Source organism: Oncorhynchus mykiss, chromosome Y (genome assembly GCF_013265735.2).
Source record: "Oncorhynchus mykiss isolate Arlee chromosome Y, USDA_OmykA_1.1, whole genome shotgun sequence".
Lineage (NCBI taxonomy): Eukaryota > Metazoa > Chordata > Actinopteri > Salmoniformes > Salmonidae > Oncorhynchus > Oncorhynchus mykiss.
In genome coordinates this window covers 28,209,785-28,230,925 of record NC_048593.1, presented here as the reverse complement: position 1 = coordinate 28,230,925, position 21,141 = coordinate 28,209,785, and the positions used below count along the sequence as shown (strand labels likewise).

The 21,141-nt window shown below is 44.9% G+C and overlaps 1 protein-coding gene across 1 annotated transcript in view; it reads right to left on the bottom strand.

The window, feature by feature from the left end:
- The window catches only part of LOC110509402 (neuroligin-2), an 88,947-nt gene that overhangs the window by 25,367 nt on the left and 42,439 nt on the right, over positions 1 to 21,141 (bottom strand). The window contains exons 3-4 of the mRNA XM_036967505.1: positions 20,009 to 20,062; positions 11,141 to 11,290 (exon numbers count right to left, since the gene is read on the bottom strand). Of these exons, the coding sequence (XP_036823400.1) occupies positions 11,141 to 11,290; positions 20,009 to 20,062 (204 nt within the window). The remainder of the gene's footprint in view (positions 1 to 11,140; positions 11,291 to 20,008; positions 20,063 to 21,141) is intronic.

The following is a 21,141-nucleotide window of genomic DNA, read 5'->3' as shown; positions in this document are numbered from 1 at the left end:
AATGTGAAGAGAGTCTTCAACCTCGGAGAGAGAGAGGAGGAGGGATATGGTGGAGAGAAATAAATGAATGGGAGGATAAAGTGCACTAGATTGAGGGTTATTTGAGCTCTGTAAGCATCCACCAGACAGCTCTTCATGGAACACCGCCCCTCCTGCCTCTGGAACCGTAGCAATACAATATCACACCGATATTTAGGACGGTTCTTTACAATATTTACAACAATGGGAGTAATCAGTGTAATATTGTGAAAGATTGATATTTCATCACGGGAGACGGTTTTAAAACATGATCATTAATTCATTGTAGCTGCATATCTTTATTGTAATGGACACCTTGATAATCATACAGACCTTGTATGTGGGGGATTGAACCTTTGTATTTGAGATTAATTCTGTGTTCTAATCATGAATTATGAGCTATGAGTAACACACACGTTCTCTCTCTCTCTCTCTACTTCTCTCTACCTCTCTCTCTCTACCTCTCTCTCCTATCTCTAACTCTCTCTCTACCTCTCTCCCTACCTCTCTCTCTCTCTCTCTCTCTCTCTCTCTCTACCTCTCTCTACTTCTCTCCCTACCTCTCTCCCTACCTCTCTCTAACTCTCTCCCTACCTCTCTCTCTTTCTCTCTACCACTCTCTCTCTCTCTCTAACTCTCTCTCTACCTCTCTCTCTAACTCTCTCTCTAACTCTCTCCATACCTCTCTCCCTACCTCTCTCCCTACCTCTCTCTCTAACTCACTCCCTACCTCTCTCTCTCTCTCTCTCTCTACCTCTCTCTCTCTCCCTCTCTCTACCTCTCTCTACCTCTCTCTCTCTCTCTCTCTCTCCCTACCTCTCTCTCTCTCTACCTCTCTCTCTAACTCTCTCCCTACCTCTCTCTCTAACTCTCTCTCTAGTCTCTCTCTACCCCTCTCCCTCTCTCTCCCTACCTCTCTCTCTAACTCTCTCCCTACCTCTCTCTCTCTCTTTCTCTCTAATTCTCTCCCTACCTCTCTCTCTAATTCTCTCCCTACCTCTCTCTCTCCCTACCTCTCTCTCTCTCTCTCTCTCTCTCTACCTCTCTCTCTAACTCTCTCTCTAACTCTCTCCCTAACTCTCTCCCTACCTCTCTCCCTAACTCTCTCCCTACCTCTCTCCCTACCTCTCTCTCTAACTCTCTCTCTAAATCTCTCTAACTCTCTCCCTAACTCTCTCTCTAACTCCCTCCCTACCTCTCTCTCTAACTCTCTCCCTACCTCTCTTTCTAACTCTCTCTCTACCTGAACAGGTGACTGGTGGAGCAGTTGGCTGAGTGGAGTCAGTGCTGTGAGAGCCAATTAGGACTAATGATATTGTTGGGATGTGTTTTTCTCCACTACAGATGCTCAGTAAAAGCTTGTTCTATTCACTGATCCAAGGTGAGTGTGTGTGTGTGTGTGTGTGTGTGTGTGTGTGTGTGTGTGTCCAGCCACTCAGGTGTGTAGAGTCAGAGTATAGGAGATAGCTAGCCTGCTGTGTGAGTGAACAGGCCCCTACAGACCTAGAGTCTCAGACAGGAACAGGACAATTATCAGGAAGTCACTGAACAAACACATCTATGAATACATGACTAGGTGAATAGAGAGCTATACCCAGAGAGGAGAGGAGGAGAGGAAGAAGGGTGTTATGGAATGGAAAGAGGGCCAAAAAGCAAAGAAAAGGGGGATATGAAAGGCGATGGATACAAGGAAAGCATTACTGTAGATTTAGTAAATTATTCAAATGAGCCTTGCAAGATGGAGAGTAATGGACAGATGGGAGGAAGACAGAGACAGGGATGTTACACTTCTACAAAAACATCAATCAAATTCAATCACATTTATTTTTACATCAGCAGTTGTCACAAAGTCTACCCACATGTATGTAGAAGCACAGCGGAAAAGCTCCCTAGAAAGGCAGGTACATAGGAAGAAACCTAGAGAGGAACCAGGCTCGGGGGCATTGGCGGTTCTAGCTTGTATGGCTCCCTGCGGAACCCCCCCCCCCCCCCCCCCCCCAAAAGCACCATTCTGCACTAACTGTAATATTTTGTCAGACCTTTAGAACTTCACAAATAAATAATCATAACATTTAAAACGATATAAATATAAAAATACAGTATATACCAACATAAGACTTACTTATTTTTGATATCTATTAAAGACAAATAGAAAAACATTTGTTGAATGTTGATCTGGCACTCGAGCATCAATACATTACTCATCCCCCAACACTGTCAACCAAGAGTCAATACTACATTACTCATCCCCCAACACTGTCAACCAAGAGTCAATACTACATTACTCATCCCCCAACACTGTCAACCAAGAGTCAATACTACATTACTCATCCCCCAACACTGTCAACCAAGAGTCAAGACTAAACCAATTCACCTTGGTGGTGTGCAGACTGGTTTTATAGTATTCTTAACCATTTCACACAAACCAGAAAAAATGCAACAATATGTCTGTGAAACTATATATTCACAGTACTATGAATGAATTCTGGTTTACTTGGTAGCATTTTGTTGTGTGACTGATTTGACTAATTGTATTAGTACTATACAAAGTTAGAGGTGCGCTATTTGATGGTGTTAGGTGCTTATTTTTCAGAGTAAATAACCCACGGACACTAGAGAAGCTTTAACTAAGTTTATTCTTCCCAAAGGTTCTGTACAGCTGAAAACAGACAGCTAAACATTTCAGAGTTTATATGCATCCTACTTAAGACACTGCCCTTTCTCTCCAATCCTTACATTTTATGTCTCTACAGGAAGCTAATAAAGAGGGTAACAGGATTCCAAACATTTGTTACTCTCTTAAGAGAATCTGTCCTCACCTCCTGACCTCAACCCTTCTTTCATCTAATACACAGATGTCCATCTGTCTCCCCTGTATCAACACATCGCTCTCCTCTCCTCCATCAAACACATTCCAAAGCCTTCTTCTTTCTTCTAAGAACCATTAACTTCTAACAGAACCCAGTCTCTTTCATTTCCTATCATTCATTTAATATCTCAATGTTCAAAGTTTAGCCGATTCCAACAATAGATTCCCCCGTTCCTCCTACCTCAGGCTATCAGTGGGGAGACCTGAGGTCAACCTACCCCCGCCCCCCTCCCCATCTCGCACTTCTGAGTGGGAGACCTTCCCAGGCAGCAGCCCACCTAGCTCACAAACTAGAGCTACAAGGTTAATTGACCCACAGTCCCACACGGTGACATGATATCATTGACATGACGTGCAAATGAGCGATAGAAACCGATCGTGTAAATGTCACCATTCCGATATTTTGTGTGCGGGCGACCCGTACCGCCCCCGACAAGATGCCGCCCCGGGCGGCTGCCCATGCCGCCTATACCTAAATCCGCCACTGCGTAAAGGGGGGAGGCCAGTCCTCTTCTGGCTGTGCAGGGTATTGATTATAAGAGTACATGGCCATCTAGGCCAGATTGTTCTCCTCCTAATGCACATCTCATTAGTGTGAGGGAACCAATCTATTATAGAGAAAAGGTCAATAAGAGACAGATACAGATGTAGGATCTTAATTTGAGCCAGTTCACTACAGAAGGAAAATAATCCTGCAGCAAAAGGAAATGTGAGTTATCATGTGGATTATAATTAATGGACATTTTTGTAGGGGATGAAATATTTTTTTCCTAAAGTCTAAAATGTCATAGTGGAAATAACACATTTCAGAAGCCTTTTTAAACCTCAAATACACTACAAGTTTAAAATTTCCTGCAACATTGTGATCAAATTAAGATCCTATATCTACAGTATATACACCGAGTATACAAACATTAAGAACAGCCGCTCTTTCCATGACACAGACTGACCAGGTTCAGGGTCTACAGACGATCACGGATTACAAAAAGAAAACTTGCCCCGTCGCTGACATCGACGTCTTGCTTCTAGACAAATTAAACAACTTTTTTGTGTGCTTTGAGGACAATACAGTGCCACCGATGTGGTCCGCTACCAAAGAATGTGGGCTCTCCTTCTCCGTGGTCGACGTGACTAAAACATTTAAACGTGTTAACCCTCGCAAGGCCGCTGGCCCAGGCGGCATTCCTAGCCGCGTCCTCAGAACATGCGCAGACCAGCTGGCTGGTGTGTTTACGGACATATTCAATCATTCCCTATACCTGTCTGCTGTTCCCACATGCTTCAAGATGGCCACTATTGTTTCTGCTCCCAAGAAAGCCAAGGGCATTGAACTAAATGACTATCGCCCCGTAGTACTCACTTCTGTCATCATGAAGTGCTTTGAGACTAGTCAAGGATCATATCACCTCTACCTTACCTGTCACCCTAGACCCACTTCAATTTGCTTACCGCCCCAATAGGTCCACAGATGATGTAATCACCATCACACTGCCCTAACCCATCTGGACTAGAGGAATACCTACGTAAGAATGGTGTTCATTGACTACAGCTCAGCATTCAACACCATAGTACCCTTCAAACTCATCATTAAGCTTGAGTCCCTGGGTCTTGACCCCACCCTGTGAAACTGTGTCCTGGACATCCTGACAGGCCACCCCCAGGTGGTGAAGGTAGGAAACAACATATCCACCCTGATCCTCAACACTGGGGCCCCACAAGGGTGCGTGCTCAGCCCCTCCTGTACTCCCTGTTCACAACCACTGCGTGGTCATGCATGCCTCCAACACAATCAGCAAGTTTGCAGACAACACAACAGTGGTAGGCTTGATCACCAACAACGACAAGACAGCCTACAGGGAGAAGGTGAGGGCCCAATGTCAGCAAAACAAAAGAGATGCTTGTGGACTTCAGGAAACAGCAAAGGGAGCACCCCCTTATCCACATCGACAGGACAGCAGTGGAGAAGGTGGAAACTTTTAAGGTCCTCGGTGTACATATCACCGACAAACTGAAATGGTCCACCCACACAGACAGCGTGGTGGAGAAGGCGCAACAGCGCCTCTTCAACCTCAGGAGGCTGAAAAAATATGTCACTGAAAACCCTCACTAACTTTTACAGGTGCACAATCGAGGGCATCCTTTCGGGGTGTATCACCGCCTGGTACGGCAACTGCACCGCCCACAACCGCAGGGTTCTCCAGAGGGTGGTGCGGTCTGTACAACCCATTACCGGGGGCAAACTACCTGCCTTCCAGGACACATACAACACCCGATGTCATAGGAAGGCAAAAAAGGTCATCAAGGACAATAACCACCACTGTCTGTTCACCTTGCTTCCATCCAGAAGGCGAGGTCAGTACAGGTGCATCAAAGCTGGGACAGAGAGATTGAAAAACAGCTTCTATCTCAAGGCTATCTGATTGTTAAACAGCCATCACTAGCACAGAGGCGGCTGCCTACCTACAGACTTGATATCATTGGCCACTTTAATAAATGGAACATTGGTCACTTTAATAATGCCACTTTAAGAATGTTTACATATCTCACATTACTTATATCATATGTATATACTGTATACTACACTATCTATTCTATACTATCTATTGCATCTTAGCCTCTCTGTCACTGCTCATCCATATATTTTATACTTATATATTCTCATCCCATTACTTTACTAGATGGTGTGTATTAGGTTTTGTTGTGGAATTTGTTAGATATGACCTGTTAGATACTGCTGCACTGTCAGATCTAGAAGCATAAGCACTTCACTACACTCACAATAACATCTGCTAACCATGCGTATGTGACCAATAAAATTTGATTTGATTTAGGTGCCAGGCGCACCAGTTTGTGTCAAGAACAGCAACGCGGCTGGGTTTTTCACGCTCAACAGTTTCCCGTGTGTATCAAGAATGGTCCACCAGCCAAAGGACATCCAGCCAACTTGACACAACTGTGGGAAGCACTGGAGTCAACATTGGGGTGCAACTCAATATTAGAAAGGTATTCTTAATTATTCTTTATTATACTCAGTGTACAGAAGAGTAGGACAGATACATAAACATACATATCGATATAGAGACAGAGGAAAGAACACCGGGAAATGGAGAGACAGCCTTCAAAGCTACAGCAGGTGTGGGCAGATGAGAAGAAGGGAAAATATGGTAGTGTATAAATCAGTCCAGTAGTGAGGTCCACAGACGAACATGTGAAATGACCTGATTGAGTACAGATTGAGTATTACCGTAAGATGTCTGCCTTCCACAGATGAGGCTGTGTTCAGAGAGAGAAGCACAGTGTTTTCAGACTACATCGTTCATGGACGGCTTGTTCTTCTTGTAAACACGAGCCCGTGTCTAACAGCGTAAAATTGGACTCATAGGTGAAATTGCTCATTGTGCAATGTGAGGTAACCTTTCAGATCAACCATATCCATCATGGCCTTTATCAGTATCTGTGTGTTTCAGAGAAGTCCCTATCCTTCTGTGTAGACGGGTTGGTTGATAAGCAACAAAACCAAAGCGTGCGCAACGATGGGGCAAAACAGACAGACAGGGTTGGTTGAGGTTGTTCATAACATGTAAACTATATTTCGTCTCCAATATTTATCCAAAACATAAAATAAAGTTGCACAATGAGCAAATGTCTCCAAAATACATCCTTACAGGTGTTGGTTAGCTAGCTAGCTAGCAAATTTGAGCCATATTAGCATAGATGTGACATCAGTCCTAACACCTCAAAACAGGACATGGTCTCAAGAACAAGATCAATCGGGCTGAAACGAGACACTTACAATTCACCACATGGCAGTTTCTTTTCATTGCTGTTAACCATCTGGCCGGCCAGAATCACAACACAACAAGCTTGCACTTCGCTTTGGTGACATTGTCAGCTAACCCGTCTATTTTATTATCGGGCTGTTGTAATGTCAGTCGTTGTGCACTCTCCAGTGTTATCCTGTTGTGTTATGCAGGATTGGGTTGTGGTCTATTCTATGTTGTTTCACCATCTAAATGATTATTCCATACAGTAACACTATACCCCATCTCGTTTCATTTCATGCTTCCTCCACTCGCTACGTTTGTGCAGGCAAATTCACTTTCTCCTGACAGGCACATGCAACAATAACCAATAACCAAATCACCTCATTATAAAAGGGAACATGCGATTTCTCATAATACTGAAATCCCAACACTGGCTCTATTTATTCAATCGGAGCTGGGTTTGTCATTATGAGATTACTGTACATTGAAACCAATAGGCTGTATGCTGAAAGAGAGAGCTGGGAATGATCTGGGAATGATTTGGTGTTTGTTGGTAGAGAGGAAAGAAACAAACACATGAGATGAACTCATTAGGAGTCTTCCGATCCTGTTCAATCAGAGAGATGGGTCTGATCTGATGGAGAGAATGGGGATGAAATGATCGAGAGGAGAAGAAGAGAGGAGTGGTTGGAGGAGAAGAAGGAGAAGGAGAAGAAGGAGAAGATGAAGACAGCAAAGTGTTACATTTCTCTTCCTGAGGTGAGAAGCCTCTCTCTCTCTCCCACAGTCCAGTGATGGTTGGCCCTTCCCCAGAGTTCATTAATTAGTTAATTAGTTAATTAGTCTGAACAGATGGCTGTGCAGCACAAATCAGGAGGCTGCATTGGCCTGGAGCAGCCAGGAGGAAGGTAATGGTAAGGTGAGTAGGCAGCAGCATTGGACTGGAGAAGCCAGGAGGACAGTAGGGAGGAGGTAAGCAGCCAGGAGGACGGTAGGGGGGAGGTGAGCAGCCAGGAGGACAGTATGGGGGAGGTGAGCAGCCAGGAGGACGGTAGGGGGAGGTGAGCAGCCAGGAGGACGGTAGGGGGAGGTGAGCAGCCAGGAGGACAGTAGGGGGGAGGTGAGCAGCCAGGAGGACGGTAGGGGGGAGGTGAGCAGCCAGGAGGACGGTAGGGGGGAGGTGAGCAGCCAGGAGGACAGTAGGGGGGAGGTGAGCAGCCAGGAGGACGGTAGGGGGGAGGTGAGCAGCCAGGAGGACGGTAGGGGGGAGGTGAGCAGCCAGGAGGACGGTAGGGGGAAGGTGGGAGGCAGCAGCATTTGGCTGGAGCAACCAGGAGGACAGTAGGGGGGAGGCAGCAGCATTGGGCTGGAGCAGCCAGGAGGACAGTAAGAGGGAAGGTGGGAGGCAGCAGCATTGGGCTGGATCTCTATGTACTAGTATACACACTCCTATCTTCACCATGCTAAACACTGCTGGACTGCACATGGCAGACATTTGGGATTCTTCTCAAACAGACATCAGACATATTTTCCCCTTTCACAAAGCACAAACATATCATAAATTAATCTAACATCCACAAAAACGTTTCATTTGTTTGAAACCCTTATGAAATTGTAAGAGAGTATAGAGAGATACTGCAAGTGTGTGTGTGTGTGTGTGTGTGTGTGTGTGTGTGTGTGTGTGTGTGTGTGTGTGTGTGTGTGTGTGTGCGCGCGCGCTGTGGCCATATTGCATTAACACATTTTGATTGAATGAATTCTTTGCTTCGCTGCAGATTTAAAAAGCACTTCTGATGGGTTATTTTTAGACTGTTCTCATCTCCCCTTCTGTTTCTCTCTGTTTCTCCTTCTCTCTCTAACGCTCTCTCTCTGTTTCTCCTTCTCTATCTAACGCTCTCTCTCTCTGTTTCTCCTTCTCTCTCTCTAACGCTCTCTCTCTGTTTCTCCTTCTCTCTCTAACGCTCTCTCTCTGTTTCTCCTTCTCTCTCTAACGCTGTATCTCTGTTTCTCCTTCTCTCTCTAAAGCTCTCTCTCTGTTTCTCCTTCTCTCTCTAACGCTGTATCTCTGTTTCTCCTTCTCTCTCTAACGCTCTCTCTCTGTTTCTCCTTCTCTCTCTAACGCTGTATCTCTGTTTCTCCTTCTCTCTCTAACGCTCTCTCTCTGTTTCTCCTTCTCTCTCTAACGCTGTATCTCTGTTTCTCCTTCTCTCTCTAAAGCTCTCTCTCTGTTTCTCCTTCTCTCTCTAACGCTGTATCTCTATTTCTCCTTCTCTCTCTAACGCTCTCTCTCTCTTTCTCCTTCTCTCTCTAACGCTGTATCTCTGTTTCTCCTTCTCTCTCTAATGCTCTCTCTCTTTCTCCTTCTCTCTCTAACGCTCTCTCTCTCTTTCTCCTTCTCTCTCTAACGCTCTCTCTCTGTTTCACCTTCTCTCTCTAACGCTCTCTCTCTGTTTCTCCTTCTCTCTCTAACGCTCTCTCTCTCTGTTTCTCCTTCTCTCTCTAACGCTCTCTCTCTGTTTCTCCTTCTGTCTCTAACGCTCTCTCTCTGTTTCTCCTTCTCTCTCTAACGCTCTCTCTCTGTTTCTCCTTCTCTTTCTAACGCTCTCTCTCTGTTTCTCCCTCTCTCATCTGTCTCTATCCCCCTTCTCTCTCGCTCCCTCCCTCTATGTCCCCCTATCTCTCTCTTAAAGAGAGGCTGAAATCAGGTTGGCATATGTCAGTGTGCATGTGCATAAGTATGATATGATACCAAAGATTATGTGCTAAACATATTGTTGAAATGTCGAGCAGTAGTCTTTCTCTTTTTAGGCCAAAAATGGTTTGTCCAATGAGAGAGGTGGTGAGGGTGGATGGCACAATTTCTACTGTTACTTATTCAAATACGCACATGTACACATACACACACAATGCACACACACACACTAATACATGTATGCATAAATGCACCCACACACACAAGCACATACACACATACACACAAACTCCCTAACAAACACAGACACACACACACACATACAAACTCACTAACAAACACACACACACACACACACACCCACACACACACACACACACACACACACACACACACACACACACACACACACACACACACGCACACACACACATATAATCCCTTCAGTACAGTAGAGTAACCCAGTTGAAGCAGAACAGAGGGAGAGAGAGAGAGGTTAGTCTACTCGCCCACGTACCAAAATGTTCAACCATGTTAGAGGAATCGAGGACACTGCATCATCCCTCTGCATCGCTCAGCAAGATCGCTCTTTACCTCTGTGTCAGTGTGTGTGTGTGGTACACTACACAAGGGTAAATTACACACATACCTACATAATACATATACAGACGCACACACATGCAGTACATACACAACTACTACACACATGAGTATGTAAATCACACAGGAAAAGACTACTATTTGGCTTAAGAATGACGTGAACATGCACACCATTGAGGAGCATTTGGATCAGTCCATTACAGCGGCATGCAGCGCAAGGATTAAATAGTGCGTTAAGAAAACTGGAGTTCACACAGAGGATTGTTCTCACGCTCCACTCAATAATGTTTCCAGTTAGTCAGACAGATGTAGGAAAGCATAATAGCACATGAAACATGACCACAAAACAGACAGGCCCAAATTTAGCAGGACTGCTGCCAGGTGCACCTTAAACTCTCAAACCTCTCAACTGGCTGGCCCGGTCTGTCAATGACTGTCTGGGTCACATTTCACTCGGTTTACACTAGTGGGAAAGCTTGAACTGTATCATAAAGTCCTCCAATTTCTCTCTTGAAGAATACTCTGATGTGTTGAGACAGGCTTGATACAGTAAACAAGATCCCATTACCCAACCTGGCAACCACAATGGATACTGTGGTGTACTGTATACAAACAAACACCTGTTGAAACAAGCAGGCAGTCAGCCCCGTAGAACAGCTGACTAAACTCCTGTCCACTGGCTCAGTCTGTACACAGGGGCAGACCACACAATGGTCAGGTCATGGTTCAGCTAGGGCCAGATGGTTCTCCTGTTCAGGTCATGTGGTCAGGACAAAGTCCAGGACCTAGCTGTAGACTACAGATGTAGGATCAGGATTGGATCACTCTTTTGTTGCTGAAAATGTTCCTGCATTGCAGGAAATGCAGACTTGTAGTATTTTCAAGGTTTAAAAAAGCCTTCAAAAATGTGTAATTTCCATTTTAAAATGTAAGACTTGATTTGCCTTAACAAAAAATGTATCAACCCCTACTGGAAGATTTTCCTGCTTTAGGAGACTGGCTCAAATTAAGATCCTACATCTGTACAATAATGACCCAGATCTTTTCCTGGTCAGTTTACATGATCAGGAAAAGAATCCTTGCTCTATATAATTTCAAGGCATCAAATTCAGGAGAGATAAACTATAGACTAAGAGTACTGAGGACTGACGGTGCAAACAGGAAGTGATGTCATAGTATGCCGACAGACATACTCACCAAGTACGCCCAGACGGTAGTTCATGGTGACCACGATGACGTTGCCGTAGGCTGCGAGAACGCTGGCGTCGAACATGTTTCCCGCCCCCTCCATGTAGGAGCCGCCATGAATGAACAACATCACCGGCTTCTTCCGACGGTCACGGATATCTGTGGGGAAGAGAGGGACATGGACAAACACACACACACACACACACACACACACACACACACACACACACACACACACACACACACACACACACACACACACACACACACACACACACACACACACACACACACAGGATGAGAGAAAGAGACAGAAGTAGAACAACTTTAGATTCTGAGGAACAGATGACACAACTTTTAGTGTATTTACAAAAAAACACCCACAGAAATGTCCACAGAACATCCTTCACTCAAATCATATATCCATTTCTGCATATCCATTTCTGCATCAATCTCCCTTTTCTACTGTGGCCTCTCACCTTCAACTAAACTACATGACCAAAACACCTCTCATTCCAAAATCACTGGCATGATTTAAAAACATCTTTATTTAACTAGGCAAGTCAGTTAAGAACACATTCTTATGTTCAATGATGGCCTAGGAACAGTGGGTTAACTGGCCTAGGAACAGTGGGTTAACTGCCTGTTCAGAACGACAGATTTTTACCTTGTCAGCTCAGGGATTTGATTTTGCAACCTTTTGGTTATTAGTCCAACACTCTAACCACTTGGCTACTTGCTGGTTACTAGCCCAACACTCTAACCACTTGGCTACCTGCTGGTTACTAGCCCAACACTCTAACCACTTGGCTACCTGCTGGTTACTAGCCCAACACTCTAACCACTTGGCTACCTGCTGGTTACTAGCCCAACACTCTAACCACTTGGCTACCTGCTGGTTACTAGCCCAACACTCTAACCACTTGGCTACCTGCTGGTTACTAGCCCAACACTCTAACCACTTGGCTACCTGCTGGTTACTAGCCCAACACTCTAACCACTTGGCTACCTGCTGGTTACTAGCCCAACACTCTAACCACTTGGCTACCTGCTGGTTACTAGCCCAACACTCTAACCACTTGGCTACCTGCTGGTTACTAGCCCAACACTCTAACCACTTGGCTACCTGCTGGTTACTAGCCCAACACTCTAACCACTTGGCTACTTGCTGGTTACTAGCCCAACACTCTAACCACTTGGCTACCTGCTGGTTACTAGCCCAACACTCTAACCACTTGGCTATCTGTTGGTTACTAGCCCAACACTCTAACCACTTGGCTACCTGACGCCCCTAGCGGAGGTGGTCCCCCCTTTGCTGTTATAACAGCCTCCAATTTTCTAGGAAGGCTTTCACTAGATGTCAGAACATTGTTAAAGGGACTTGCTTCCATTCAGCAACAAAAGCATTAGTGAGGTCGGGCACGGAGGTTGGGCGATTAGGCCTGACTCGCAGTTGACGTCCCAATTCATCTTAAAGGTGTTCAATGGGTTTGAGGTCAGGGCTCTGTGCAGGCCAGTCAAGTTATTCCACACCGATCTCGACAAACCATTTCTGAATGGACCTCGCTTTGTGCACGGGGGCATTGTAATGCTGAAACAGTAATGGGCCTTCCGCAAACTGTGGCCACAATGTTGGAAGCACAGAATCATCTAGAATGTCATTGTATTCTGTAGCATTAAGATTTCACTTCAGTGGAACTAAGGGGCCTAGCCTGAATCATGAAAAACAGCCCCAGAACATTATTCCTTCTCCACCAAACATTAAAATTGGCACTATGCTTTGGGGCAGGTAGCGTTCTCCTGGCATCCCCCAGATGGTGCCAGATGGTGAAGCGTTATTCATCACTCCAGAGAACACATTTCCACTGCTCCAGAGTGCAATGGTGGCAAGTTTTACACCACTCCAGCCAACGCTTGGAATTGTGCATGGTGATCTTAGGCTTGTGTGCGGCTGCTCGGCCATGGAAACCCATTTCATGAAGCTACCGACAAACAGTTCTTGTGCTGATGTTGCTTCCAGAGGCAGTTTGGAACTTGGTATTGAGTGTTGCAACCGAGGACAGACATTCCCACTTTTACAATAACAGCATTTACAGTTGACCAGGGCACCTCTAGCAGGGCAGAAATTAAACAAACTGACTTGTTGGAATGACGGTACCGTCATATGACGGTGCTGTGTTGAAAGTCAGTGAGCCCTTCAGTAAGGCCATTCTACTGCCAAGGTTTGTCTATGGAGATTGCATGGCTATGTGCTCAATTTTATACACCTGTCAGCAACGGGTGTGGCTGAAATAGCCAAATCCACTAATTTGAAGGGGTGTCGACATACTTTTGTAAATGCAGTGTATATCCCCAAAGTCTGAAACGTAAGCTTCTTCTCCTCATTCCTGACCTTCAAACTGAACTGAGAGGACATTATAAGTGAAAGCTATAGTGTTGGAACCTATCCAGTGGTTAGCCATATTAGATGTTAGAACATGGTGGTAGTGTTGTGGCAGTCTATGTATGTTTCTGTCCCCTCTTGTAGTGCTGTGCAACAAGTCTCCCTGGGTCCCCTCTCTCTGTGGAATTATGGCACAATCTGTAACTCTCACTGTCCCCCTCCGGCGAGTTATGGTACAGTCTGCCACTGTCTCTCCTACTGTCCTCTCTGTAGTATGCTTGTACGGTCTGGGTTTCACAGGGTCCCCCCTCTCTGTGACGTGCTGTGGTATGGTCTGTGTGTCTTTAGTAGGGCAGATCTGCCAGTGCTGCCCAGTTAGCCTAGCGTCTGCCCTGTGGATAATTCATATGAGAGCCAGACTAAGAGGAAACATAAATAACAGCACAGCATCTGTTTAGCCTGATGAGCTTCTGGAGTGGGAGATGGGAAAAGAGACAGGGAGATGGAGATAGAGAGAAAGATGGACAAATATACAGAGGGAGAGAGATGAGTAAATAAATAATGTAGAGAACGATGGGAAAAGAGAGAGAGAAAGGGGAGAGAGAGAGATAGAGAGAAAGAGATATGCACAGAGGCAGAGAGAAAGAGTGCGTGCGAGAGAGAGAGAGAGAAAGAGAGAGAGAGAGAGAGAAAGAGAGAGGAGTAGAAAGAGTAATGTCACAAGAAAATGGTGGGACAGGATGAGCTCAAATAAACCGTTACAGAGTTGTACATGGCAAGGTCTCTTCACGGACACAGAGACGCATGTAGGAAACTTCACACACGTGAGCACACGGACACACACACACACATAGGCAGCTCCGATGCTGAGTCGCTATGGAAACTGCCTCTTGTCTCTCTAATAGAACCGCACCAGCCATTCCATTGCACTGACTCACTCTGAGCCTGTTGCCGTGGTAACACATTCTACTCACGTATTTGCATCACAACCTGATTCTCAGGTTACACATGCACCAGAGTGCATCACACACACACACACACACACGCACACCCGCACTTGCATGTGCACACACACACCACTGCGTCAATACACACACATGCAGTCATCCTTCATAGAACATATTACAGTGCACTCGAGAGACTAAATACATTAAAGCCCTGACACACACACACAAATGATTTCCCCATCTCTCTTATGCAACCAACTTCGCATATGCGCACAATCATACAGCAATGGAGTGCGCACACACACATGCATACACACACACTCACACACACTCCATTCCCTTTCTCTCCAGTGTATTGTGTGTCTCTAGTGATTTCCCAGAGGAGATGTAAACAAGTTCAATTATCCCAGCATTACCAGGCCAGCAGAGCCCTTGGTGTGACGCCTGGCTAATGGATCAGCTCTCCTCTCTGTCACCAGGCAGTCACACACCACAAGCACATGACAAACAACACACACACAGAGACAGACAGCGACAGAGACATTGACAGAGAGGGACGCTCAGCACTGGACTGGAGAGTGTCACTCTTCTCCAGCAGAGCTAGGACATCTAGAGCACCAGGTACTTTGTCTCTGAGAGTGTTGCTGTGGACGTCTGAGTGCTCTGTGTGTTTGTGAGCATGTGTTACCTCTAAAGGATGTAGGCCTTTGTGACAATCTATCTCGCTGTTCACCCACATAAAGCATTCAAATACCTCTGTGTGAATGGGCGCTAAGTGAACGTAACGATTTGAGTTTATTATGTGTCCGTGTGTGAGCGTACGAGCCTAGCATGACGGCATGATAATGTACACGTTGCCGTATGTGTGTGTCTGTGCACGTGTTCAGGCTGACTAACAGAGGAAGGAGATGGGATGTGTGTTAGAGCCACCTGCAGGACTCTCCAGGTGTACGTGTCTCCTCAGAGAGACATTTCACTATGTGACTGACTCACATCGGGACATCCAGGAGGTTAACACTCCATCCAAACATGTCATTAACCTACGTTAGATAACGTTAACTAACCAACGTTACTTACATACCCAGTCACAGCATGTAATATGTATGTAATATGTATGTAATATGTATATAATATGTATGTACTATGCATGTAATATGTATGTAATATGTATGTAATATGTATGTAATATGTATATAATATGTATGTACTATCCATGTAATATGTATGTAATATGTATGTAATATGTATGTACTATGCATGTAATATGTATATAATATGTATATACTATGTATATAATATGTATATAATATGTATGTACTATGCATGTAATATGTATGTAATATGTATGTAATATGTATGTACTATCCATGTAATATGTATGTAATATGTATGTAATATGTATATAATATGTATGTACTATCCATGTAATATGTATGTAATATGTATATAATATGTATATAATATGTATGTAATATGTATGTAATATGTATATAATATGTATGTACTATCCATGTAATATGTATGTAATATGTATATAATATGTATATAATATGTATGTAATATGTATATAATATGTATATAATATGTATATAATATGTATATAATATGTATGTACTATCCATGTAATATGTATGTAATATGTATGTAATATGTATGTAATATGTATATAATATGTATGTACTATCCATGTAATATGTATGTAATATGTATGTAATATGTATGTACTATGCATGTAATATGTATATAATATGTATATACTATGTATATAATATGTATATAATATGTATGTACTATGCATGTAATATGTATGTAATATGTATGTAATATGTATATAATATGTATGTACTATCCATGTAATATGTATGTAATATGTATGTAATATGTATATAATATGTATGTACTATCCATGTAATATGTATGTAATATGTATATAATATGTATATAATATGTATGTAATATGTATATAATATGTATATAATATGTATGTAATATGTATGTAATATGTATATAATATGTATATAATATGTATGTACTATGTATATAATATGTATATAATATGTATGTACTATGCATGTAATATGTATATAATATGTATATAATATGTATGTACTATGCATGTAATATGTATGTAATATTAATATGGGTGTTATGGGTCCATCTGATAGGTTGACTGCACCATACATACTCTGGATATTCTGTAGATCATAGACATTGTATGCAGCTGTTCATCACTCTGTACAGTACGTGGAACTCATTCATTCTTTATGGAGGTCTTTCTAAGCATCAGCACAAGAGCTAACCTTGTAGCAGGGGTCTGGACTGACCCAGTCAGACTAGTCCATCCTCCTCCACATTTAATAGATTGGTTGAACAGTGCAGAAGAGAACCTCCCTGGGACAGTTGTTTTTCTTCTCGTCAAGACCAGTACGTAGGGGATCTAGTTTGGGGCATTTATTATAGGCCTGCTACAGTGCATTAGGTTAGGTTTGTCATGCCTTCCCCTTCCCTGTGTTGTGTGGTTGCTGATGCCCCTGTTTGTATGTGATGGAGTGTGTGTTGGTGTAGGATGTGTATGTGAAAGAAAGTGATGTAGAGTGATTTAGTGTCTGTGTACTGTATGTGTGACTTCACACGTGTTAGTACATGATACGAGTGCATAATAAGAGTGCATGATAAGAGTTCATGTGTGCAAGTGGGAGGGGAGCAAAGATAACTGTCTCACTCAGCCACCATCAGCCTACATCCCAGGCCTACAGGGCCAAAAGGGCCCTCACTGTCCTGCCTGCTTCAAAACAGCCCCTTAAACACTGGCACACTATTCTCGCTCCTTTCCTTCCTTCCTCTCCTCTCCTCTCATCTCTTCGTAACCCGCCACTCTCCCTCTCCCCTTCTCTCTCCCCCCTCCACCCTTGCTGCTGTTGCTCTCTCCTCCTCCACCCTTGCTGCTGTTGCTCTCTCTCCCCCCTCCACCCTTGCTGCTGTTGCTCTCTCCCCCTCCACCCTTGCTGCTGTTGCTCTCTCCCCTCCACCCTTGCTGCTGTTGCTCTCTCCCCCTCCACCCTTGCTGCTGTTGCTCTCTCCCCCCTCCACCCTTGCTGCTGTTGCTCTCTCCCCCCTCCACACTTGCTGCTCTCTCCCCCCTCCACCCTTGCTGCTCTCTCCCCCCTCCACCCATGCTGCTCTCCCCCCTCCACCCTCGCTGCTCTCTCCCCCCTCCCCTTGCTGCTCTCTCCCCCCTCCCCCCTCGCTGCTCTCTCCCCCCTCCACCCTCACTGCTCTCCCCCCCTCCACCCTCGCTGCTCTCTCCCACCTCCCCTTGCTGCTCTCTCCCCCTTCCCCCCTCGCTGCTCTCTCCCCCCTCCACCCTCACTGCTCTCCCCCCCTCCACCCTCACTGCTCTCTCCCCCCTCCACCCTCACTGCTCTCTCCCCCCTCCACCCTCACTGCTCTCTCCCCCCTCCACCCTCACTGCTCTCCCCCCTCCACCCTCACTGCTCTCTCCCCCCTCCACCCTCGCTGCTCTCTCCCCCCTCCACCCTCGCTGCTCTCTCCCCCCTCCACCCTTGCTGCTCTCTCCCCCCTCCCCTTGCTGCTCTCTCCCCCCTCCCCCCTCGCTGCTCTCTCCCCCCTCCACCCTCACTGCTCTCCCCCCCTCCACCCTCGCTGCTCTCTCCCACCTCCCCTTGCTGCTCTCTCCCCCTTCCCCCCTCGCTGCTCTCTCCCCCCTCCACCCTCACTGCTCTCCCCCGTCGACCCTCACTGCTCTCTCCCCCCTCCACCCTCACTGCTCTCTCCCCCCTCCACCCTCACTGCTCTCCCCCCTCCACCCTCACTGCTCTCCCCCCTCCACCCTCACTGCTCTCTCCCCCCTCCACCCTCGCTGCTCTCTCCCCCCTCCACCCTTGCTGCTCTCTCCTCCCTCCACCCTTGCTGCTCTCTCCCCCCTCCACCCTTGCTGCTCTTCCCCCCCCTCCACCCTTGCTGCTCTCCCCCCCTCCACCCTTGCTGCTCTCTCTCCCCTCCACCCTTGCTGCTCTCTCCCCCCCTCCACCCTTGCTGCTCTCTCCCCCTCCACCCTTGCTGCATTTCTCTCCCTTCATCTCAGCCTTACTAGTCTCTTGTTATTGGACTGCATTCTCTCTCACTTCCTCTCTTCTGTACCTCTCTCTTTCTCACTATTTTCCATCCTAGTCTCCCACTCATCCACCCTCTCTTCCTCCCTCTCTCTCACTTTCAAAGCTCTATAAATGTCATTTCATCATGCACTTGTCTTCATCACCACTATTTTTTCCATTTTCTCCCCCTCCTCGCCCTCCCCTGTGCTCTCAGAGCTCCCCTCTCCCTTTCTCTTTCATCTCTCTTCTGTCATTCTGCTCCTCTCCTCCGGATTCATGTACGCATCCTTCCCTCTCTTTTCACCGTTAAGAAACCGCACAATTGGATTAGCTAGATCTGTCTCTTTTTAAACCATAGCAATTAGAGACGGCAGAATGGGAGAAATGAACACGGAAACAGCAAACACACCTTAACACATACAATCAAGCACATACACATACACACAGCCCGAGTGGATGCAAACACAAACATATGCACATACACGCACACAAACACAATAGTCTGATCTTTCAGACCTCTTGATTATATAAAGACAAGGCATCATTCCCCTGGCTAGTTTTAACAACTAGTTACATGGTTTCCTAGATGTGTAATGTTTGTGGGACAGTAACCTTCACCGCTTGGAATCGTATCCAAATGCCAGCACCCCCCTACAAACAAACTGTAATGCCTTTACTGTAAAAACCCACCTATTCCCCAACAAATAATCAAATAAAGAAATGGTCAAGTGGATCAATCAAAAGACCCAATCTACACAATGCAGTTAAAGAACATCTATTAAACAAAATATAAAGTATTCACCTTTTGGATGGTGCAAGACAGAGGACAGTCAAAACAGCATGACTTGTAAAAAGTGATATGCAAATAAAATTCGACTATATACCAAAAAAGGAGAAAATGGCTGTGGCAGCGGTGTGTGGAACAATTGAGGTTTGTGTGTATATGTGTGTGTGTGTGTGTGTGTGTGTGTGTGTGTGTGTGTGTGTGTGTGAGAAAAAGACAGAGAGAAAGACAGAGAAAGAGAGAGAGAGAGAAAGTCGGAGAGAGAAACAGTGAGAGAAAGACAGAGACAGAGAAAGACAGAGAGAGAAACAGAGCAAGAGAGAGCAAATGAAAGAGAGGCTAGCGAAGGAAAAAGCTAGATGAGAGAGATGATAGATGAGAGGGGAGTATGTCTGTCTATATCAGTCTACTTCACAACATTAACGTTGAGTTATCTATTCTAGCTAGCTTTTAGCTATGGTATCAAATATAATATATTATGTGTATATTATTATACTTATTACATTTTTGTGAGACGATTACAATTAATGAGATAATAATAATAGTGATTACACTTACAGACACCAACATATAATGTCCGTTTGTTATTCTATCCCCTCCAAAAGTTTGAAAAATACCACAAAAGGGTTAAACATGCTGCAAAAATACCTTCATCCCTTGGTTTGTTCATTGTAGACTCATCGTGTTTTTTTGTGAGAGGACCTAAGGTTCAGAAAAAAGGGAGGAAAAAGAGAAAAGAGAAAATTGAAAAAGATTTCACTTTGCTGAAAACAAAAAAGAAACCAAGGGAGGAGAAAAATGGCAAACCAGCAAGAGACTAGCGTTGCACGGTATACCGGTTACCACGGTAACATCACGATACCAAAACATCATGATACTTCTGATACATTTTTTTGAATACCGTAGTACTGTTTCATATGATACTGACTTTTTCAGCCCTAGTGAACTAAAAAACCTGCTACAAAATGTTTAAATTCAGTTGAATTGAAGCAACAGCCACTAGTCTCTGGTATGCACAGGTCCAACCATATTCACTTCCAAGCTCACATCACGTGTAGCAGCTGTAATCAGCCAGCATAACCCCCTACCAGCTATAACCATAACTACCAGCCCTCATTCACCCGCTTCTCTCCTTCTGCTCTTCATGAGCATCTATTCCTCAGTCAGTTAAAAAATATATAATTTAGCCTGATGGCGACGGGGATGCAGACCCTGATGAGTCTTCTGTTGTTAGTTGTACATTTGTTACATTGGGGCAGCACGCAGAGCGAGCAATGATGATACATCACCTGTTATAATCAAGAGCACAGACCAGTCTGAGTTTGAAGTTCACTGTCAAGCAGCCTTTTGAGTGTCAGAGGGGGAAAATGGAGCGCTGCATGGCGACAGGCCTGCTTGCAGCTTTACAACAGAGGAAACGGCTTGTCTCCAGCCTAAACAGTAAAGAAATATGACCCATATTAACGGAGATACTTTTTTTTCTTTCGGTTGGGATTTGTGCGCACTTTAAATAGTTTCACAAACCATGTTGCGGGCCATTTTAAACTGATCCCACGTACCTAATTATTGGTTTGAAAAAAACAATGTTGTTCAGTCATGATACCTACCTAGCTAACAACCTGGTAACTTGACAGTAGGTTTAGGCTAATTTGGCACAGGACGAAAGGAAAAGGGTCTGCTACTCATGAGATGTGCTTCAAAGGTAGGATTCATATAGGCCTAATGTAAGCCTAAACTATACTGAACAAAAATATAAATGCAACATGTAAAGTGTTGGTCCC